This window comes from Homalodisca vitripennis, chromosome 4 (genome assembly GCF_021130785.1).
Source record: "Homalodisca vitripennis isolate AUS2020 chromosome 4, UT_GWSS_2.1, whole genome shotgun sequence".
NCBI classification, from domain to species: domain Eukaryota; kingdom Metazoa; phylum Arthropoda; class Insecta; order Hemiptera; family Cicadellidae; genus Homalodisca; species Homalodisca vitripennis.
Genome location: NC_060210.1, coordinates 146778716 through 146801939, shown reverse-complemented (window position 1 = coordinate 146801939; position 23224 = coordinate 146778716). Strand labels below are relative to the sequence as shown.

At 32.5% G+C, this 23224-nt stretch overlaps 1 protein-coding gene across 1 annotated transcript in view; it reads left to right on the top strand.

Moving 5' to 3' along the window:
- The window catches only part of LOC124360271 (cell wall protein PRY3-like), a 33853-nt gene extending 11747 nt beyond the window's left edge, over positions 1-22106 (top strand). The window contains exons 2-4 of the mRNA XM_046813728.1: positions 11349-11495; positions 12864-13083; positions 17885-22106. Coding sequence (XP_046669684.1) covers positions 11349-11495; positions 12864-13083; positions 17885-18111 — 594 coding nt within the window. The 3' untranslated portion in view covers positions 18112-22106. The remainder of the gene's footprint in view (positions 1-11348; positions 11496-12863; positions 13084-17884) is intronic.
- The last annotated feature ends 1118 nt before the right edge of the window (positions 22107-23224 follow it).

Sequence of the window (23224 nt, the reverse complement as noted above, 5' to 3'; positions counted from 1 at the left end):
ACGTTCGTTAGTTGTGTGTAATTGTTTTCAAATCTACTTAAATCTTTAATTGAAGAAATTGTTGGTAGTGTAATTTATACAGTAATTTGTTGTTGTGTAATGAGTGTTATCTTTTTGTAAATTTACAAGTAATGAATTGGTTGATTTTTGAATTTTAGGTTTGCCTGCTTGGCTAGGCGTTCTATGCATGACTGCTGCCAAAACTAATATTTTAAACTGAAATTAATCTTTTTCTAATTAGGCCTACTTTCCTCACATAATAAAATAGAGCCAAGGCTGAGGTAAACAGATCCTCAGATCTGAGAGAATACTGTACAGTAAGCCCATGTCATATCCGTGCATTGTTCCAATATTCTGTAAATTTAAACATTCAGCCCCATCAAACATTTATCATGTTATATATTTCCATAAACTATATAAAATTCCTAACAATTTGGCTATCTTGAATTTATTATTGAACAACCACAACATTGTTTGCCAAGGGTTGTCCCAATTCTTTGTTTAAAGTTTGTTTTTGATGATAGAAGGATTGTGAAGGAAACGGGATTTCTATAATCCTTATTTAATACTAACAGTTAATTACCTGAAGCAGAGACCTGATTGCAGATCTCGAAACATAGTGTTACTGATTTTTTTGTATCACTGAATGATGGAAAATGTCTGGAAGAATCCTGTTTCCTTCACGGTGGTCCCAAATGTGTTTATCTTGTTTGCTTATTAACTGTTATGTTTGGTACTATGAACAAGATAATTATACAAAAAATATATATTTTTGTACAGATATCCATTTTCTACTTATATTTATGAATAAAACCATATATAATACGCCACGGTTTTATTGGTTTTTATACTAAAAAAAGTTTTAAAATCTGCGAAACACCCAAAAATACAGAGTAATGTATCTGCCAGTTCTTTATACTCATTATTAGCAATGTGCCCATAGGCTCCATCCATAGAAATAACTATTTCTTTGACATGAATCATAGCCTAGTTCATCAGCTACTCCTAACCTAGTTTCTGAACTACTTCTAACCTAGTTTCTGAACTACTTCTAACCTAGTTCTTGAATCAAACTAAATTAATTTTATTATTTGAAGACAAATACAAAACTAAATCTATAGAATTTACTTAACTGGCATTCTAAAACTACAAACACCGTTTTAAATTAACAGTCTACTCAATTTTATTGGCCAAATACAAAAAAAATCAAATCTATGAATGACCGTACCTCAAAAACGTATGAGCTGAATTTGATAAAACTTTCTATAAACAGTCAGTACATAGTCTAAACTATATTATATTACTACCCTCATTCTTAGGCTAGACCTGTTTTCGGAGGTAAATCGATCGTACAGGCTATGTGCTGAAAAAACAAATTTATGGATGACCTCAGAAACGAACGATCCGACTTTTATAAAACTGTCTATATGGATGGAATCTAGTTTCACCGGCCCAATATTTAGTTAAATTGACAAAACCACTTTTAATTACACCAGAATGTAATGGAAAGGCGGTATTGAATATAATGTAAATTATTTGCATGATTTTATAAACTACAAGGGTAGGGTACGATAAGCGGACCCGGTTTTTTATATCGAAGAATAAACTCTGTAACCATCGATACCTAATATTCGCATCTCAAATCCTAGACTATCAGTCGATATAAAAGTATCTGTAGTCCTCAATAACAATAATGTTTTAAATTAAAATATGAACTTAATATTTACAGTGATCATCAAATTATTATAACCAAAATTAGGGAAACTGAAGACGACCATATTTGCTCCTCTCACAGTTAAAGTTGTTTCTTTCTCACAAATTTTACATGATGGGTTTTTTGTTACGAGTCCAACATGTTGAAGCCACAAAAAACATGTCTTATCATCTTTCAAAGCAATGTCTTGTAGTTTTCTAAAATTGACATTTTTAATAATTTAAATGTTACTTATGTAAAATTGAAATATTACCTTACGTGTATTATATTTTGAAAGTGTTTACAACTGTTATAGATTTAAGTTAATTGTTTAAAATAATTAATTAGTATTGATTGATTATATCAATGGTTATGATTAAGTAATATTGTTTGCCAATTTCGATATAAAAAACCGGGTCCGCTTATCGTACCCTACCCAACTACTCCTGAGTCATTAAATTACTAACTAGCCTACTACATAAAAATACAACGAGAGAGCTCACAGTCATGAAGAAATTGAGGTTACCTTAGATGTTAAATTACATTTATTCACCTATACAGTTACTGTTATTAAAATATGATTCTATTATCGTTGAAAAGTTACCTTGGTGTTAATAATTTGCTAATGATTTCTTTTCTTTTTAAAACTGAACTGACCGCGGGAAATACCTAATACACCTAAGTTTAGTTTTCATTTATTTTTGACAACAGTGAAAGGTAAACAAACATTTCATCTATATATATAAAAATGAATGTTTGTCCTTTATGGAATCGTGAACTATTGGACCGATCATGATGAAAATTTGTACGTATATGTATTTTTCCACGGAGAAGGTTTATAAGCTATGCCCATCCCTTTCCCGATTCAGGATTCCGCCCCACTGGTTACAGAAATACCCATAAGAAATGCATTGCAGCAAACATATGTTAACGTCTTTTCAAATTTTTAATCAGCTGTTCTTTGTAAACATATATTACACTTATAGTTTTAAAGCATAGAGTAAGCTTAAGAGAAACGACAAATTTTGTTTAAACTGTTTTTGCAATCACTGTTAAACATAGACTTTACTATCCAGATAATACAATTCAAATTTGACGTAAAAATTCACCTTTAACTGCAATATTTATTTAATATAAACCATGCTCATGCTTGATCAGAAGAGTAATGCAGATATCATAATTACTATCTTACGTTGGCTACAAATATAAAGAATGTTATAAAATCAACCTTAGTTGTTTTTTTTGACAGAAGTATGGTTCTCAAAACTCCGTGTGTACATATTCTCTCGATCGAGACAACAAAGCAAGCTCAATCGTGGCATCGGAGATATAACTAATTTAATCTAAAATTTATTATAGTAAAAAAAAAAAAATTTACTAAGTAATATAAGGACTTCGGTTCTTAAGATTTGCGTGCGAAGCCGTGGGTAACAGCTAGATAGAGGCAGGAATATGGTACATACCTTCATAATACGCCCAAGAGGCTCACGATGGAACGACTATCAATTATCTCAGCAATGTTTAGAATGTGATAGAAAAAGAATAAGTGAATATAGTGTACTGTTTTCAACGGGAAATTGCGTGCGAAGCCGCGGGCAACTTTTGCAAAAAATTATTGAAATGCGCAGCAAAGCGCGCCGGGCCCGCTAGTTGTCAATAAATCTGTCTTTCGGGAATCGGGTCTTGTTCTTCCTCTCTTCTGCCAATGCCTTTGACGTGCGGCATCGCATCGCTAACCAGGAAACCTAACTGAAATCATATAAAAATATGCTTTTAAAAATTGAAGTTCTGTGAGAAATAAAATTTATCAAATGGTTGTCGTGGTTCAGCCAAAATCCTTTTTAATTCATAGTCCTCTTGGCCCGAATGAACCTAACTGCGCCTCCAAGTCTGGTACTAAAATATTACATATCTAGAATACTAAAAAACCAAAAGCGTTATACATACAGCTTGGATTAATAATATTACTGTAAGATACTTTTGATAGCTTGGTTATAGTTCTTTGCCAACTAGATTGATGGATAGTGCGCCAGCATGTGCACTATGGATCGCTCTGTAGACGTCCAAGCGAACACTGATATGCTCGCATACTTTATTCAAGACTTCTGGTGTAACTGATTAAATCGCAGCTTTGATTTTTTGCTTTAACTGTTCAACATTTCGAATATACGTTCACCTTAAACTTGACTTGTGACACAGCTCCAATATAATTCTAATGGACTAAGGTCCGACGAGGGAGTGATCAAGCTTCCATCCACTTCAATCTATCCAACATACAGATAATTTATCGTTCAGAAAAACACGAACAACTTTGCCTTATTGGGGAGTTGCTCCATTGTGTTGAATAATCATATTTCTATTTTCCATTTGTGGAAGAGCGAAATATTCAAACATATAAAGATGGATAAATTTGTTAATAGTGTTATCAGCCAAAAAAAAAAAAAAAAAAAAAAGAATCAATAACAAGATTTAGGGACAGAGCATGCCAAACGTTTATTTTAGGTGAACCGCGCTGATGTTCTAATATTACTGACATGAGACATGTCAATATGAGACATGAGGATTTTCACTTCACCAGATACAAACGTTATGATGATGATGCTCATTTTTAGATAAGAAAAAAGGTAGCCTCATCCAAAAACAATGCTATTTATTTATCCAGGTCATGTTTATACAAAATATCAATAGCAAAGTTATATCACTTTAATTTATCATCTGGCTTCAAAGCATACAATATTTGAAGTGTATAACTATTAAATTGTATTCTTTTCTTCAAAACTTTGTGAACTGTAGGCTTGCGAAATTGAACTCAACCACATTTCAGACTTTTTGGAGTACTTACAAAGAACTGTTTTCAATGTTCTCGACAGTTTTATTTCTTGTTTTTGTTATATTTGTCAACTTTTGTCCAATAAGTCGTATGTCCTTAAATTTCTTATCCCATAGATCAATATTGTATTTGTCAGGGTGATTTGTATTATACACTCGACAATACTCACGTTTCAATGAAATCATAGAATTAAACTTTGCACAAAACACACTGATATTTTCTTTACAAAGTTGCCATGCCTTGTAAAATCGTTAGCCACGCTTACTAGATGACAAGAATGGGTAACTCAATTAATGAAAACTAAACATTATAAGCGGCTGTTTTAATTTACAACTGTTTCATAGACCTGTGATCATTAGCAGAGTAGTTATAAAAAAATTAAAAGTGTAACATGACTTTGTAGAATATTGTTAAACCTAATTACAATATTACCGTGTGACAAAGAACAATATTACTGTGTGATCACGTACAATATTACTATATGATCACGTACAATATTACTATGTGTACAAGTACAATTACCTGGATCAGTAATAGACTATAGCTATAAACAATTAAAATTATGCCATGACTTTGTGGACTTAGTGTGTTTTAAAATCCTAAGTACAAGTCCGTTATTTTCAATATAAGTGACTTTTTTCTTAAGGGATTTCTTTCAACGTTTATGATATATGTAATTGGTAACATTACACTTTTTTTTAGAAAAATACGTTTGTAACAATTTTTAAAATTGTATTGTCCTTCCTAGAAATTGAACCCATGGCCTCTCGTAATCTGTAATCGCTACGCTCTTTCGAACCTTTTATTGTAATAGTTAAAAAAGAGATAACCCATCCAATGCTATAAATTGATGCATCACTAAAGTGAGCGCTCGGACGCTTCCTGTGGTGTGTGAAGCGGTACTGTGGCGCGCCCATCCTGTCGAGAAATGAACTTATCGTGTCTCTCACTCGCTGCGTTAATGGAGTAGCAAGTGATAGGCTAATGCCTCTATTCGAGTCGGCTCCCTAGAATCGCAACTATAATCCGCTTGCCAAGAGCAGCGCTGCCTGCGGTCGTGAAACAGGGATGAAGGGGTTGTCACTTGCCATTACACTTCGTTAACTCAGAACTAATTGAACTAATCCCCCAGACCACATCACTCCTAATCCATCTCTTGTGTAACTAATAAAGTGAAAGACTTGAACCAATCCAAATCACAAGTGATGTGCCTCTGGGTAATTTCAGTCTGACTGAACTGTAGAAAACATTTCTTCAGGTAACCTCTTCTTAAAATGACAGTGACGAGCAGTATTGTATTAGTTTTAAGGATAAATATAACTTATTAAAATATTAGACGGTTATTAGAAGATATCAAAGATATGACCAGTAATGATTGCACATATCTTTATAAACATTTTGAAAGTAAAACACGACATATTAAAAATTCGAGAACAACCATAAATTAAAATATATAGTGAAAATTATTCTCACATTTTTTTACAATTTATGAAATCTACAGTATATTAAATTTTGAATCTCCATTACTACCACAAATATAACATATTTTGAAGTTAGTCGTAATTCGGGTGTACAAAACTTGTCCAATGTTCACGCATGGATACTAACCTAATTTCGCTGGTAATGAGAAACTCCATTCGAAGTTAAAAATATGAAACCACTAGTTTATGTCATAAAGCTTCAACAGTACAATAATCGTTAGTAAAAGTAGGAGTGTGATTTCAAAGTGTTAATCAACAAAGAAAATAGTACGAATATATTATAAGAATTTATTATCAGTGTTTAATTTGAAAGAATTGAATGAGCAGGACCTACACTTCAAATAGAAAATAGAAGCAGAACAATTGAATGGCTACAAAATGGTGTTAACTTTTTAATGGTTTTCAAAATGGAGGCGCTTCTTCTCAGATATATTAAAAATATCTTAATAGATTGTTTGTATATTATATTCACAGATTAAGGTAAATACATACAATAGCGTTTAGCTGTATTCGTATATTTTCATAGTGGTATTAATTTACAGGTTACTATATTCTTTAATTACGTTTCAAAATAATGTTAGTACAAACATATTCTTGGTAAATATTCTACGATCCATGAAAAAGTGATGAGGACGATACGAGAAACTAGATGATGATACACATAATGAGCTATGGCAGGTAGAGTTGAATCAGTGTGAATGTTGAGTTTAGCTCCAGTTCACCTTCCTTTTAGATGATGATGATAACTTCCTGCCGAAGGAAAATCAGGCGATCATAATTCAACAAACTTGGGCCTCAGACTAAGATATTATCTTCAAGCCAGAAAAACACACTTCTCGTACATATGGCCAAAATATGCTTCTGTTATTTTTTTTAACAATATTTACTTCTGGTCCAATATAATTAAATTATACACATAACAAACTAACGAATATGAAGAAAATTACACCATGTAACTGAAATGCAATATTTAAACATCATACTAGGATTGGAAATTTTAATAAAACCGATCTTTCGTTAGGCATGTCTTCCAATAAGTTTAACATGTTCTGAGGAAGTCTTGATTTCAGACGTCGTCTTAAAGTTGGCTCTTTTCGATTTGTAACGTAACACAGTGTAAATGAGCTAAAAGACGTTATCTTAATAAACTCACCAATTGAATCAAGTTATAATTCTTTGTGGAAGTGGTAATTTAGAATGAACCATGGGCAACTGCAATTCTCAATAGCTAACTTTGAAAAATTTGAATACTGTTCATTTTATCAGAATAAAGGCATAGTCCTCAAACTAGACAGGCGTAGATTCTAAAGGCCATCAGTATAGCTTTATAAATCATTAATGTGCAAGCCGGCTTTAGAAAAGAGTCCCATTGTGCAACACAAATAGGTAATCGTGTATAGGCTTGTATTAATTTTGTTTTCGTATGTAAGTTCCACGATAATTTCTTACCAAGATACACACCTAAGTAATTAATGATCAAGATGCAAGAACGTAGCTGGGCAAAAGTTTTAGTGGGGTCCAGATAACTGATATTTTCCCGTAGTGGACAGAGAGTAAGGCCCCATATCGTTCCAGGTTCTTGACCCGTTGCTTTGTTGAGAACGATTTTTCAGCAGTACATGTCAGTATTACTGAATTATTTAAATAATAATAACCGTTTAATAAAAAAAGCAATTAAAAAGTTGAAAATTTGGAGGTCTGGACTCTGGCTACGTCCTGAAGCACTGGCTACGTCCTTGTCATGATGAGACATGCTTTGGCGCATTTCATGAGATTAAGGTGCCTTCTATTAAAATTTTCGGTGGCGTAATATACTTTCTCAAAGAAAATACATTATTCTTATAATTCGTTACATTTACAGCGAGTTTCCCACTCTTAAATCAATTTGCTAAAGTTCTAACACTAGTTTGTACTAACGTTTTTGCTTAATTTATGTTACAGTGTTGAGTTATGATGGCCGTGTCAACGGTAAAAAGGGCAAGAAAAGATCTGGTATGGTCAGAAAGGAAAATATTGAAAATCTAGGACTCAATATCGAGCCTTGAGGGACCCCTGCTCTTACTAGGTGCACTGCTGTAAGCGTACGGTGAGGTTTGGCAGAAAAGGAGCAAACAGTCAATAAAGATTGTAAATGAACTCGTATGTACAAAGGACTACCAAAGTAGTATAATTTATAAAGTAGGCGCCGTGCAAACATTGTCAAAATGCTTACGGGTCATCTAAGAATACTGCAGTAATTCTACTGCATTCGAAGTCATTTTTCAAAGCCTTGATTGATGTTTCACTGGTTCTTAATATTTGAGGGGGCTAGAATCAAAACTCGTCATGTCCATTATGGGTAAATGTTCACAAATCCAAAAAAAAACTGTTTGGGATATTTTATCTTTTGCAACATAGTTTTTTATGGTAATTAATGTGTTAAAGGATGAAAAGTAATGTCTAATAAGATCCATTTCAAGCCTAAAAGGTTGAATAAAAGGACTTTTATAGCATAAAATAGTTTGGACATGGCAAGTTTTGTTACAAACTGTTGGACATAACTAGTTTTGTTTCTTATCTTCAAATAGAGAAATAGAGAAACAATTGGTTTTATTGCTAGTAATAATAATGAAACGTTTACAGGTTGAGAAAAAACACACTTTTATTGTTACAAAACTGTACAGTGTTACAAAATCTAAACTAGTTGTTTTGCTAAAAAAAGTAATAAATTTTTATTTTAAAAGCTAAACAAAAGGCTTAACTAGGCTTGAAAATGAAACTATACCTTAGCTTCCTCAATAAAATTTCGTGGTTCACACCAATCTTCATCATTGCTATTATTATTATTCACAACATGATCAGCTGATGTCAAAACTTGTTTATAGTGAAGGTTCATTTTGCCAATCTTCACTGAAATGTTTTTTAAATAAATTATCCACATCATTGAGTTTTTCGGGTTTTACTTTTGACATTGGAAGAAACAAACACTTTAGACATAAAATTAATGGACTTCCCTTTCTTACAAACACCCTTTTATTTACCAAAATCCCTCCTATAATGCTCTTCGCCTCTAACAACGACGCCGCCATTTCTTGATCTTTTAATAAAAATCCTTTTCGATTTATTTAAATTGGAAATGCCAATTTGTTGTGCGCTTAAGCACGTCATCCTTGCTATGCTTTCCAATCAAAAATTTCACTGTCCTTACCATGTTCGATTGTAGTTCCATGATCTTTAAAAACTTGCAAATAATCCTCTGGAAGAACGATGGTATCTTTCTTCCTCAACACCTTCTCTATTCGTCCAAAACACGATCTGGAGGAATATATGAATGCCCGACTACTGGGAAAATCTGCACTTTATTAACATGATTTGGAGCATCATGTGCAAGCCAAATAGGATAACATTGCTACCACCGAAGTGTTCTTATTTTGGCCACCACACCCATCTGATATCAGCCTTACCTCTTCACGATCGTTTGTAAATTCTGTATGACAAAGACTGTGATAAATTGCGGATGCAATATCATTCGAGCCTTCATTTTCTTTCCAAACATAAAGAAAAACATTTTCTTTTGACTGAGGATCTTTTGATCATCCTTTACACATAGTAAAGTTGTTATAATATAACTGGCGGGAATAGTATGCTGCCTGGTCAGGAACCTGAGTAAGACAAGATTTTTTTTGGTAATCATATAAGAAAATAACAACTCTATCATCACAGACTTTGACCTCTTCCTGGAGTAGCTCGTAATTTTGTATTATTCATTATAATGTTTAAAACTTTCACCAAGAAGTTTTTAAACTAATATAATGCTCCTAGCAAGGTAATTAAAAATGAATAACAGTGTATAGGTTAGATTTAGAACCTACTACAAATACATCTCATTCCAAAGAACAACAATAAATGCCATTGCCAGCATTGCCAGCTGTTAGTATTTTTTTTCAATTTCCACCATGTAGTTTCCATAGTAATTAAAAACTAGGAAACTGTTTCCAAATTAAAAGGGAAAGAAAAGGAAAAGTGTAGTAATGTTAAAATGGTCAGTTATGATTCCTGTCAACTTAATCAGCCATCTGTTTCTAAGGGACATGGCGATTTTTTGTTACCAAGTGGACAAGGCCGGTTTTGATTCCAACAGCGTGTTGGACAAGACCAGTTATGTTTCTAACCCCTGATATTTAACTATATATTTAAACAGGTTTTGGCAAGTTTTGATTCATACTATCTACACATCTGAATAGAGGCCATGCATAGAGAATAAGATCACACTCCTAACTCAATTTCTCAAAAAAATTGGACATGGCGAGTTTTGATTCTAAGCCCCCTCATTTGATGAGTCGTTGAAGAAAGGAATAACTGTAAATGAATATAAATACTTAAACATTCTTTTCTAAGTAATTTTCTTCAGCAACTTAGAAATTTATGAAAGAAGGCTGATCAGACAGTAGTTATTTGGGAAATTTTTAGGTTTTTTTTTGGAGCCGTGGAGCACAGTAATTTCAGTACTATGCTTCCAAACCTTGAAAACATCCAAGTGAAATACAAACATTGAAAAGTGATGTCTGTATTGAGAGAGCCTTGTGCGATTTTGGGGTTAAATATTAACAATTTCACTCTATGTTGGTTTTATTAAGCATGTTGTAAAATAATTAACAGCATTATCAATACCATCGGTTATATACAAGTCTACTGGGGTAGTCATATGATTATCTAGATCAATAGATCGTATTTCCAGTTTACTTCATCGTCAATAAGTCTAGATAGGGTAGGCGAAAACGTAGATTGTAAGACAAGGGTACAATGACAGAAAAATAAATAATCAAGTTCACTTAAAATCCGTTGCAATATCGGAGCTGTGACATTTTTATGTAGCGTGATGCTCTGTATGTCTGGATGAAAATTGTTTTGCCAAGGGTAATGTACAGACATGTAGATGATGCAGAAGTAGTTACATTATTATCATTAATAACCCGGAAAAGATGGACTCAGCTTAGGTTGTTAATTCTAAAGCTCCAAACACCGTGTTTACGGTTAAGATCATAAAGAATAAGAGTCGTGGATATCCATGAAATGAATTTAAAAGGTCTTGCTGATAAAAATTTCGATTGGGCTACTTGTATGCAGAGGTAATATTGCCAGTATGACCAAAAAACAATGCAATGCAAATAGTGGAAAACTAATAGTGCAATGTCTTTTATAATAACACTCTTATTTCTTGAAAACTCATTTTGTTTCTGTGTATTCACATATTTCCATATACATCGTCCATGTGAGTTTTGTGTTTACAGTGCAAAAATGATTGTACAAGACAAATAGTTTAAAATTACCAGAGTAAGATTTTAATGTCATAATTGTCTTTCAGATTCTGAGCAACAAGCCCGGAATAGTTACAGAACAAGAGGAGTTGGGTACTGATTGGTTAGACAGTGACTTCATAGCTGAGTGCCTATGTTGGCACAATGTGTACAGACAGCGACATAGTGTTCCATCCCTCACTCTATGTCCTCAAGTATGTACCTCAGCTTTCAACTACTTTATATACTATAACTTTAACTAGTACATTGGGTCTTCTAGACCACCTCCCCACTGTAATACAAAAAGGTTTTTTTTTTTCAAAAATTGTATCCTGAAGAGTTAAAAAAGCTACTTTCGTGTTTGTGTACTTATTTTACTAAATAGTGCTATATATTCACAGTTGTATGCCTGATTTTCGAAATGATTGGCATAAACACTTTTCAATTGATATTTTCATTAAATTACTTTAAAATTGTACCACGCATAATCACGTCTTAAAAACTGACATGCATAGCCAGTGAAATTCTGATTTTTGGGGAAAAGGTTTCTTACTTAAAATTCTTAGACAGAGAGACTGTTCTGAAAATTAAAAGGTGTTACAATCTTAATTATTTTTTTTAAACTTTGATTCTATATCCTACCAATAAAAATTGGGAGCCTACAAAGTGTATTTTTATCTTCGTTTTGGATTTACAAATTGAAATTACCTACCACGTTATGGTTAATAATGATATATTACGGGTTTTGTCCTATAATAAGCAATATAAGAGTTCTTTTTAGCGATTTTTAAATGTAAACCTAGATGAAATGTTAAGCACTATTTCGTTAGAGGAAGTACAGTTTTTTTTTTATAAACAGCTCAAACAACACTAATAATTAAAATATCTGAATAAAAATGGGACCGTTTTGAGGAAAGGTATACTAATTTTTGTAATATTCGTCTATTCAACTTGGTACCCTTTTCCTATTTTCTATAAATTATATTTATGTTGCCGAACATGTAAAAAAATAGTCAAAGCTATACGACTAATTTGAAACTGTGACCAGATGTACGTATAGCCTTGCTTATGAAATTTAGTTTAAAACGCCTATGATTCAGAGATTGGACATTATGATTGAGCCTCTTGAATGGAATTTAAGAGACCCTCATTGCTAAGAGACAGTAATGAGAAATGTTTATTGGTCTAATAAAGAAAGTGATAGCAAGTACAGATGTAAATGTCATAATAACGTTTTAGCTGTCATCACAGAGGTAGTAGAGATAATGAAACCTATGGTATGCTATCATTGAACATTGTGACTGGAGCCTGCCTATATGGACCCACCATGTTAACTTCATACTATAGTGAGCTCCAAGTTCATTAAGATCGAGAGGAAGACGAATTGGTGTAGCCCTAGTCTTTATAACGAGACTTTGGAGTCTTAACCAGTATGGACAATTAAAAAATGACCTTATGTTGCTAGAATTGTATAAGTTAACTTATAAGGACTTATTTGTTCAATTTAATACAACGGATCAATGCTGTACAGTCTAAATAAATAATCAACTTACTTACTTGTGTCATGTACCCCCTGATTTCAGCTGTGTGAGAGGGCGCAGTCATGGGCAAACCATTTGGCTCATACAAATACATTCTTCTATCAACAAGCGAAGGATGTTGGTCAGAATCTGTTTTGTCGCTTGACAAATATGCTGCAGACAGATGTGACAGGACAGGAAGTGGCTTCCTACTGGTATAGTGCCGTGCGCCAGTACAATTATATGAAAGAACCGGATGTATTACACGCAAATGTCAATGCAGGTATTTACTAATTTAACTAATATCTTTGTGTTTGGTAAGACTTTACTGTACAATATCCTGAGTTATCTCAAAGGCTTCAATGGCAGATAAAAAAGATCTCCGACAGAAGTCTAAAAATGTATAGTCATCTCTAATTATAGTTTTCATAATAATAATTTGTATAAATTGAAATAAATTTAAGTGTTTAATGTTGTAAAAGGTTTTAAAAATTGGTATTAGAATAAATATGCCATTGTAAATCAATCTCTGCTTGTGACAACTGATATGTGTGTTTGATGACACGACATGGTCAAACATTAACGATCACAATATCAAGCCGATGCCGACGAAACTGATAGTCCGATAGAACTGTCTTGAGTGTGTGTGTGTGTGTGTGTGTGTGTACTGATTATAAACAACTAACCAACCCGAACCCGGCGTGTTGTTAGTTTGTTCTGACAATAATATAACGCAATTTATTTGTTCATTGTGCGATGAGTTTTCTTTAAATTAGAATGTTTGTAATAAAGTCGTTACTGTTAAAATGTATCCGAAAATTATAGGATTTCTATTATTTTTTTTATAATTTCCAAATTTATTTCCTAAATTAATCTAATAAAGAACTTTTAAATTAACATCCACTACACACCAATAACCTCCAAATTTGTTTACCTGTCAAAACCATGTAAACATTTACTGGATCTTATAATACTCATAGGCAGTGGCATAACTAGAACTTAGCTTTGGGAGGAGGGGTGGAGGTGGTATGAATATGATTGAAAATAACATCACACCTCAAAGTATGGAATAAATTTATCAGAATCAGAATCAGAATCAGAATCAGAAATAATTTATTTCGTTAATAACATAAAGTTACATGAAATAAGTCATAGATAAAATAGTACGTATATAAATATAACAATAACAATTAAATAAAATCAACAATCAAATAGTCAACATAGGTTATTTCACATGTTTGTGCAATATGACAGGAATTCTTGAACAGAATATGGGCATTTTTCAAGCAAAATAGTTTTAATGTTTTTTAGAAAAATTTGTGAGCTGGTTATGTTTTTCAGGTGCCGAGGCAGCGCGTTATAGAGCCGTAGAGCTGAATAGTGCATGCCCCTTTCGAATATTGTCAATCTATGGATCGGGTAGACCATATTACCCCTGTGGCGGGTATCGTACTGATGATTAAAAGTGTTCTCTGCAAAAAGATGTGGGTTATTTTTGAAGAAAGTCAAAACTTCAAGTATATAGATGCTTGGAAGAGTGAGGAGATTCAGTTGCTGAAAAAAAGGCTTACAGTGAGCACGATTACCTGCTGCAGACATAATGCGAACAATTCTTTTTTGGAATCTAAATACCCTTAAAATTTCACTAGAAGATCCCCAGAATCCAATAGCATATTTCAGTCTACTGTATACATAAGCATAGTAAATTTGAACGATAGTTTCTTTACCAACTGCAGGCATTAAAACTCGAAAAGCAAAGGTAATTGAAGACAGCTTTGAGCATAGCGTATCTATATGTTTAGACCAGTTGAGCTTGTAATCAATGACAACACCAAGAAGAGAGGCAGACTCTGATGGGTTGATACCATTTACGCTGAAACCCGCTATATCACGAGAAGTTGGTGAGAAAACCATGATTTTAGTTTTTTCTTCATTCAATAGGAGACCATTTGACTCAAACCACTTATTCAAGCTGACATACGACTGATTCATAATAATTTCGAGGCTGTGAATATCACGACAAGAAGATAGAGCAGTTGTGTCATCCGCATAGCAAACAATGTCTGATTTCATATTGGAAGGAAGGTCGTTTATATATATAGAAAATAAAAAAGGACCAAGTACGGAGCCTTGAGGCACTCCTGAGCTGGTCCTCAACCAACCTCTTTGAAGTTGTCCTTTATTTGTTACAGAAACTGTCTGCTTTCTCTCAGAGAGATATGAGGAAAGGAGTGAGAGAGCTGCACCGTTCAAGCCATATCTTTCAAGTTTACCCAAAAGAACAGAATGGTTGACACAGACACAGATTTAGATTTAAAACACTTTTTTGTGAATTTTGGGGAGAGAGCTACTATCTCATATTTAGATGGAATTATATAAGCTCTTGACCTCAGAATTGTTAATATTATATGGTTTTTATTTTGGAATTGAAAATAATTAAATGCCATACTTGAGAACCTTTTACCTTTTTAAAGTATGATGTAGGTGGCAGGGGGCAGAACTCCAACTTGTATTATAGTCTGGCCTTGGTTAAATGTACTATGTTTAGAAAAAAGAGGTGGTTCATATTTAAATCTTATACATGTAAGAATGAAAAATCCCAATGTTTTAATTACAATGATTTATTATGACAGCTTGTACTTAACTCTGATACAATTATATATAACTAATACATTGTGCAATATAACTAATAGTACATACAGGGTGACAATTAAGTCTGGAACCTCTTTTTTAATTTTTAAACCACAATAGAAAGAAATACCAAAGTTCATACGTGCTTATTGGTGATAGTAACGCACACATCTGCCCAATTACCGACCAGATAATCCATTTGGGGGACGGTCCACAAGGAGTCAGACAAAATTCTTAAATAGCAGCATAGGTCAAGTTTGGTATCAAATTAAAGGTCTTACTTAGCAGAATACAATTCCGCAAACCGGACTTCAAAAGGTGGATTCATTCAGTAGTTATAGCTATTTGAATTTTAAAACAATTGGACAATGTAAATTATTAAGTATTACAAGTAAACACCAATTTTACCTCTTATCAAACTAAGTGTTCAAAATGTTCCCCTCCCATCGTCTGGCAATGTCCTAGGCGGTTGTAAAAGCCATCCACTGCATTTTGAAGGTAGTCACGAGGAATATCTTGAGCTTCTTGGACTATGAGATTTCTTAGGTGCGCCAAATCTCGAGGCTTAGTACAATAAACTTTATCTTTGAGGTATCCCCAAAGACTAAATCAGGGGAACGAGCAGGCCACTCTACTGCACAGCGTCTTCCAATCCATCTGTGAAGGAATATTGTATCCAAGTATTCTCTAACAAGGAGAGCAAAGTGTGGTGGCGCGCCATCTTGTTGGAAATAAATGCTTTGAAATTGTCGACCAAGAGCAGCTTGTAGTGCAGGAATAATCTCATTTTGGAGCATTGCTAGATACGAGTCACCATTTAAATTACCATTGATAAATAATGGGCCCATAATTTGATTTCCTATAATACCTGCCCAAACGTTAAGTTTCTGTGGATGATGTGTATGACTCAATCTGCCACTTACAAATTCTAACAGTAGTTGTGTTATTGGTAATAGTTATTGATTCCTGGCTTTGATTACTACATTGTCAGATGATGGGAGGGGAACATTTTAAACACTTACTTATATCACAGGTACTTAAAAATTTGTGTTTACTTGTAATACTTAATAATTTACATTGTCCAATTGTTTTAAAATTCAAATAGCTATAACTACTGAATGAATCCACCTTTTGAAGTCCGGTTTGTGGAATTGTACTCTGCTAAGTAAGACCTTTAATTTGATACCAAACTTGACCTATGCTGCTATTTAAGAATTTTGTCTGACTCCTTGTGGACCGTCCCCCAAAGGGATTATCCTGTCGGTAATTGGGCAGATGTGTGCGTCACTATCACCAGTAAGCACGTGTGAACTTTGGTATTTCTTTCTATTGTGGTTCAAAAATTAAAAAAGAGGTTCCAGACTTAATTGTCACCCTGTATAACTAATACAACTACTAAGCAAATATGTCTAGGGAAACTATTTTCAGAATTCTTATTTAGTTCTGTCAGGGAACAACAGTGAAACATTTTTGTTATTGGCTTATATGGAGTTCTTCCAAAAACATGCTTCACAATCATTTTTGCAATTTATGGATTTAAATTAAAACGCATGGATTTATTTGAAATGAATACACTGGATCATCCGATTCCACAGGTCATCCGATCATGTTTATTTGTACTTCTAGCTGAGCGGCGCACCAGCATTGTTTGTTGTTAGTTTGTTTCACTGATTTTTTCAAGCAGTTTAAACATGATTCAAATATGTTTTTATTCTTTATGTATAGCTAAAACAAATTCCAATAATTTATTTATTCGGCTATTGATCTCAGTTGTGGATGCAGAGAACCCTCTGGGATTTTAAAATAACGTTTTTATAAAAAAATCTTTCACTCTTTTATGGTAACCATAAAAAATAAAATTTACTTAATTAATTAAACTTTGAGTATGAGTATATTTCTTTCTAAAAAATTTATTTTTGTTGTATCAAAATGCAAATCACCTGTTATAGTAAAGATAATGATAAACTAAAACCAAGGTGCCCCCCTCCAAATATCAGTATTGGATCTACCTTTGATCGATCTACCCAATATCTCGACATATGCGGTTAGTGACGTGCAGCTGCCGGACATACATATGATTACCCTTAATAGATTATCATATCATGTTTCAAGATGACGGATGGTTTAAAATTTTAAAACTTAACAACATATTATTAAGATTAACTTGTTGCTAAATTTAATTACAAACACGTTGAAACTAGATCACAAAAATCAGTCTGTAAATTATCTAGATGTAAACATTTGACTGCCAAAAAGACACAGTATCACTTTCATGGTTTGTATGTTTACGTCATCATTATCTGTCATTATAACATATACCTACATGTACCCTCCACTTATGTCATGATCTAGGTGTCAAAACGTTTACAAATTTGTAACGTACAACAATGTTAATTTCATAAATATTATAAAATACTTTATAAATAATAAATTTAATAATTTCTCTCCTACAGGTCATTTCACTCAACTGGTGTGGGCGAGCACCAAGCTGTTTGGAGTTGGCAAAGCTAGGAGTAGATCCGGCAAAATCTTGGTAGTTGCAAACTACAGGCCTCCTGGAAACATAAGCGGACTGTTCAAAGACAATGTTCTGCCACCAGTGCCGGAGTGTGAGATGGACATGACGAGTGTGTCAGGAAGTGACTCCAGCACGTCAAGAAGTACCGACTACAACACATGAGGGGTACCGGTAGTACCTACGGCTCTTCCTATCAAACAAGTGCTTCGGTCAACTTTATATATTGTAGTTGCTATTTTGCAACAGTAGGCTTAAATGATGAGTTTTATATAGACTGATCAAGACAAAGTACTCAAGTAATCCAACAAGATTTCAAAGATAACTATTATGCTTTGGCTTTTAAATGTAGAACAGCTGATAAAAACGATTTATTTATATTTTAAAATTAATTTGTACTATAAATTGATTAAAACCTGAGCTTGATTGATACGACTAGTCTAACTCAGCAGCTGTAATCTCTTATCTTGTAACTCGATTGACCTTAATGTACTACACAGGTATTGGCATGAAATGTGATCCTAATGTGATGAATGTAAACTCCGAACTTGTTAGCTATTTGCTATAATGTTATTATTTGAATCCGTAATATTTAATTTTTAATAAAATAACAGGCATAAATATGAACATAATCTACAATCAATAATGACTAAAATGACCAATTCCATAATCAATAATTAATATAAACAATACAATCACATTATTTTGTAATTTTTGCTCTATACTGAAATACTAAATACCTTATACACATTATAGGATGTTTATTAAATACTAAATTAACTACAAGATATTAAGAAAAATAAGCTTAGTCACTTCTCGTTTCCACAAAATACACAAAGTAAAATCATTAAATCATAATTTGGCAGATCTTTTCTCTACTTCTTACCAAAGTTAAAACTGGTAGTGGCATGAAGGTTGTAGATCATTTCCAGACTCTGAGATATATTTTTCAACAACAGTTAAGTCATCTTAGTGTTTCCTAAAAGTTTTTCTATTCTCTCTTCATTACGAATTCCTCCCACATTTATCTTTCCTCTCTTCTGTCACGTTTTCCATTGTCAACATTGTTATCAACTGGATATTAACCAATACATAACTCGATAAACTGCTGCCTGTTTCAGTTAAATAGTTCATAAAAATGTTCTCTTTCAGGTGTTTGCCTCTCAAATCTACAATATCACCTTTTACAATAGAATTTTTTCATAGTTTCAAGTATGCTGAAGTTTCTAGCCTTGTGTTTACTGAAATAATCTTAGTTTTATGCCTATAGTCTCATCCCCTAACTCATGACCCAATTTACATTTCTCTGAATCAAGCTACGAAAGTGACTGTAGTTGTTACTTTAAAAACAAAGGCATTCTATATATTTTGACCAAAGAGAATTTTTGCTGGAAATATTTTACATTGTAGATGAAAATTGAACTAAGAGACCATGGTAGGATTCTTAATTTATCTTGAAAATCTAATTACATATTTCAACTGCTCTATCTCTCTCGTCTCTCTATCTATTTATACCTCTGTCTCCCCCTTCCTGTCATCTCTCTCTCTCGCTGATTGAAGATTTAATGGAGGTAGACAAGAACTGTAGATCTTTATTTTGTAGTCTAATTCTCCTGTGAATAATTTTATTTCAGATCAAACCAAACTGTACGTGCTATAATTGGTTTCCTGTGAAACCAATAGTTAGTTGAATGTCTGGTGTTATCATTATGGATCTGTGTTGTAGTTCTTATTTCAGATGTCTCAGTGTGACAGATGCCAAGACATGTTTTGCAACTGTCAATATTTCAATGGTCTCTTAAACTTTTCTGAGATGGAGGAGTGATAGTTGTTGAAGTTAGGTACAGTTAAAAAGCTTTTAGATGCATATACTTGCCAAACTTGTTTAAAATTGACAAAACTTTATCTCATAAACAAGTCTTTACCTTTACCATCGTACCTAATCTTGCAGTACATTTAAAAATGTAATTCCTATTTCGTCAGACCTTCCGCATGGCCTTCATTGTGTAGTGGTGTAGGAATGGATGAAGGGCCATGTTGACAGCCTTAGTATTGCATATCACAGTGAAGTGTTGAGGTATTTGTGTAGTTACAAATGGCTACTCTGAGTGCTACTGTGTAGTCAGATTTGAGCTGTTGTGCCGTGCCGTTACTTTAGAAAACTGGACCACCTCAGGTATTTTGACTGGCTTTTCAAATGTGTAAGATCATTAATTGTATTTAAATGATTTTTTACTGTCGGTATAAGACTATTTTTAACAGTACAGTTCAAACAGAATGTTAACAAACCATGTTCATTGTGTACATAAAATTCCTAAAATATGTCTTCCAAGTTAATTTTTATTAATGTGAGTTATGTGCTTCCCTTATATTTAGAAAATATGTTCTGCGGTATATACAACGTAATCAGGTAAACCAATTTAGCTCAATATTTACTATTGATGAATTGTTATGTTTCAACTCAATGCTTTTGTAAGTAAATTCAACTGTTTGATTTTTTAAGTGAGTAAAGCTTTATATTTTGATTTAGGTTTATCGAATAGTACAATGATAATGTTATGAGAAGACTACTGTATTTATTAATTAAAGCATATTGAAGCACACAATGATAAGTTGCCAGCTACTTGATTATATAACACAACTACTATATGTGTTGAATAATAACAAGATAGGCCTATAATGTACTCTTCTAGTAAAAAGACATGAAAAAGAAACAAATTTTCAATTTATTAAAAAGATGTTAAGTACAAATTTTCTTTATATTTAACAGCATAGTGTTTCTTTAGACTTCCCTAGAGTAGACACAGCTATATTTATTATCTTTATCCTGTTATCAGTTCAAGTACAAAATAAGCTCACAGTTAAAAACGTTATTTATTAAATGTATGGAAATTTCAAACCAATTCAATCAATTTAAAATATGTTTGTTTCAATATGTATTATATTGTGTTAAAATATCAGTAATCTTTCTCATGAAGGAAGTTTAGCTTAATCATTTTTATTTATAACTATATAGATCTCTATCAAAGAAAATAAAACCAGGTTAAAACAAAAACAATGGCTTACATAAAATACTTTTGACTTGACTTAACAATCTTTTTTAAAGTAATCCTTGGTGATGTATTTTTATAGCTGAATAATACAGCTTAACTGTAAAATTAAAACTATACAACTATAAAAGTTGAGTTATGTAAAAGTAATAATCAACAATAGAAAATGCCACTTTTTACGGAACAGAAAAAACTACAATGATGTTTTTAATATCAGTTACCACAATAAAGTATAACTGTAAGTGTATTTTAGAATAATGAAAGATGTTCTAAGGCCAAGAAATAAGGTTGAATTTTCCTGAAACTTTTTGAAGAGAACACATTTTAACAGCAGAGTAATTGATATATGAAACTTGTCCTAGTACTATAACTCCTGAAATGCTTTTTATAACAATTGTTGACTCTACCAAACTGTTATTTCAGCACTATAGATTTTCTAGCACCCTTAAAAAAACAATGTATTTAACAAACAATAGTAAAATAGAGAACATTTTTATACTCTAGGAAATTACAGAAGTTTGTTAATATTGCTGCACATCCAATTCCAGTTGAAGTTTTAGTCATTGTGCAGTATAGTTTCTGTTTTCTTAAGTACATTACATTGCTCATGTCAACATACCAGGCCATGAACTGAATTAGTAAAGTTGGTAAAGTAATCCAAAATAATGTGTTATTCATTATTAAATTGTACATTTCAAATAGCTGTTACTAACAGAGAATGGTTTGGAATTTTATGGAGTTTAATATTATAGTTAAATCCAGATATTATATTAAATTATGTTGAGTTTTTTATATAAGAATAATAAATCTTAAACCATGTCATCCCTTACTTTTGGTTACAGAACTTTGTCTAATTCAAATGTATGACCAATACAGATCTAAATGCTTAAAATTTATATATATTCTATCATGTTTTAGTAATAAAATTTTTTGAATTAAGTGAATAACATAACGATAACTGGAAAACTAAAATAGGGTACATATAAATCATACTTTTATATTAAACACTAACTGTTTCCCGCGGTTTTGCACACTTTTCGTAAGCTTTGCCCGTGTATGTGACTTCTGGTTTAATTGAATTATATTTACCATGCCGATGTAGAGTTTGCCTTGTTGCCACGATCAAGAAAATATGTTTATGTTTATAGCCATTGTGCACGTACATGTATTTTATTATAAAGTGGTCTAACACTCAAACTTTAAGTTCAATCAGAAATGTATCTTAAAGACAAATATACATAATAACTTAGCGCCTTCAAATAGTGTTTGGCTATGTAATATACGTAACTGTCTCGTAATTGCAGTTTATAGTGTGCAAGCGCTTTGAAACCTTTTATCTTTTGCACCGCCGCTTGGTGGTGAGTTACATCAATGGGCATAGCTTATAAACCTTCTCCGTGGAAAAATATGTATAAATACAAATTTTCATAATGGTCGGTCATATAGTTTACGATTCCATAAAGGACAAACACACAAACATTCATTTTTATATATATAGATTTAGAAAAATTCTATGATCTAATATAGGATCAGAATATTTCAAATACTTCGAATTTTTCCTATGGGATATAATATACAAAAGATTGTCAGTTAAGTAGTACAGTACACTTTGATACCTCTGAGCCGAAAGCGATGATATGGTAGTTCCTAAGAAACTCATTTATTGTTAAGTATATCGGGTTGCCCGATCCAAACCTTAGTCTTGAATAATTAAAGACAATATATCTGAATTCATTGAATTCATTTATATATATAGTACAAACTTAACTCTATTCACTTTGAAATGTACAATTGCTGCTACTGTTTCCTTGTGTGTTCCTAATGCGTTTAAGTTATATGTTTTATAAACTAAATGTAAATGTTGAAGTCTGTATTTGATGTTGAAAAATAACTAAAATAAGTTTTTTATTGTTAGGTTTGTGAGAAACATTGAATGATTGTTGATTTTTTAAATTTGGCATCACCTTACTGTAGCCAAGAGTTCCAAATCTTTTTAATTCTCCAGATGTTTTATTTCCTGAGAACATTAAAATTTATTTTTGTCCCGTGTTTTAGTTTTAACTTTTTCTCTAATATATTCTACTTTAATCTGTCTGGGAGTAATTTTTATACTAAAGTAACTGTTCTATGTATCTTCATAAAACATCAGTTAATTTCCTTGTTAGCTCAGTTCAACAATGGCTGTCAAATGTCTCCTTGAATATATAATTTGCTTGCCACTTAATATA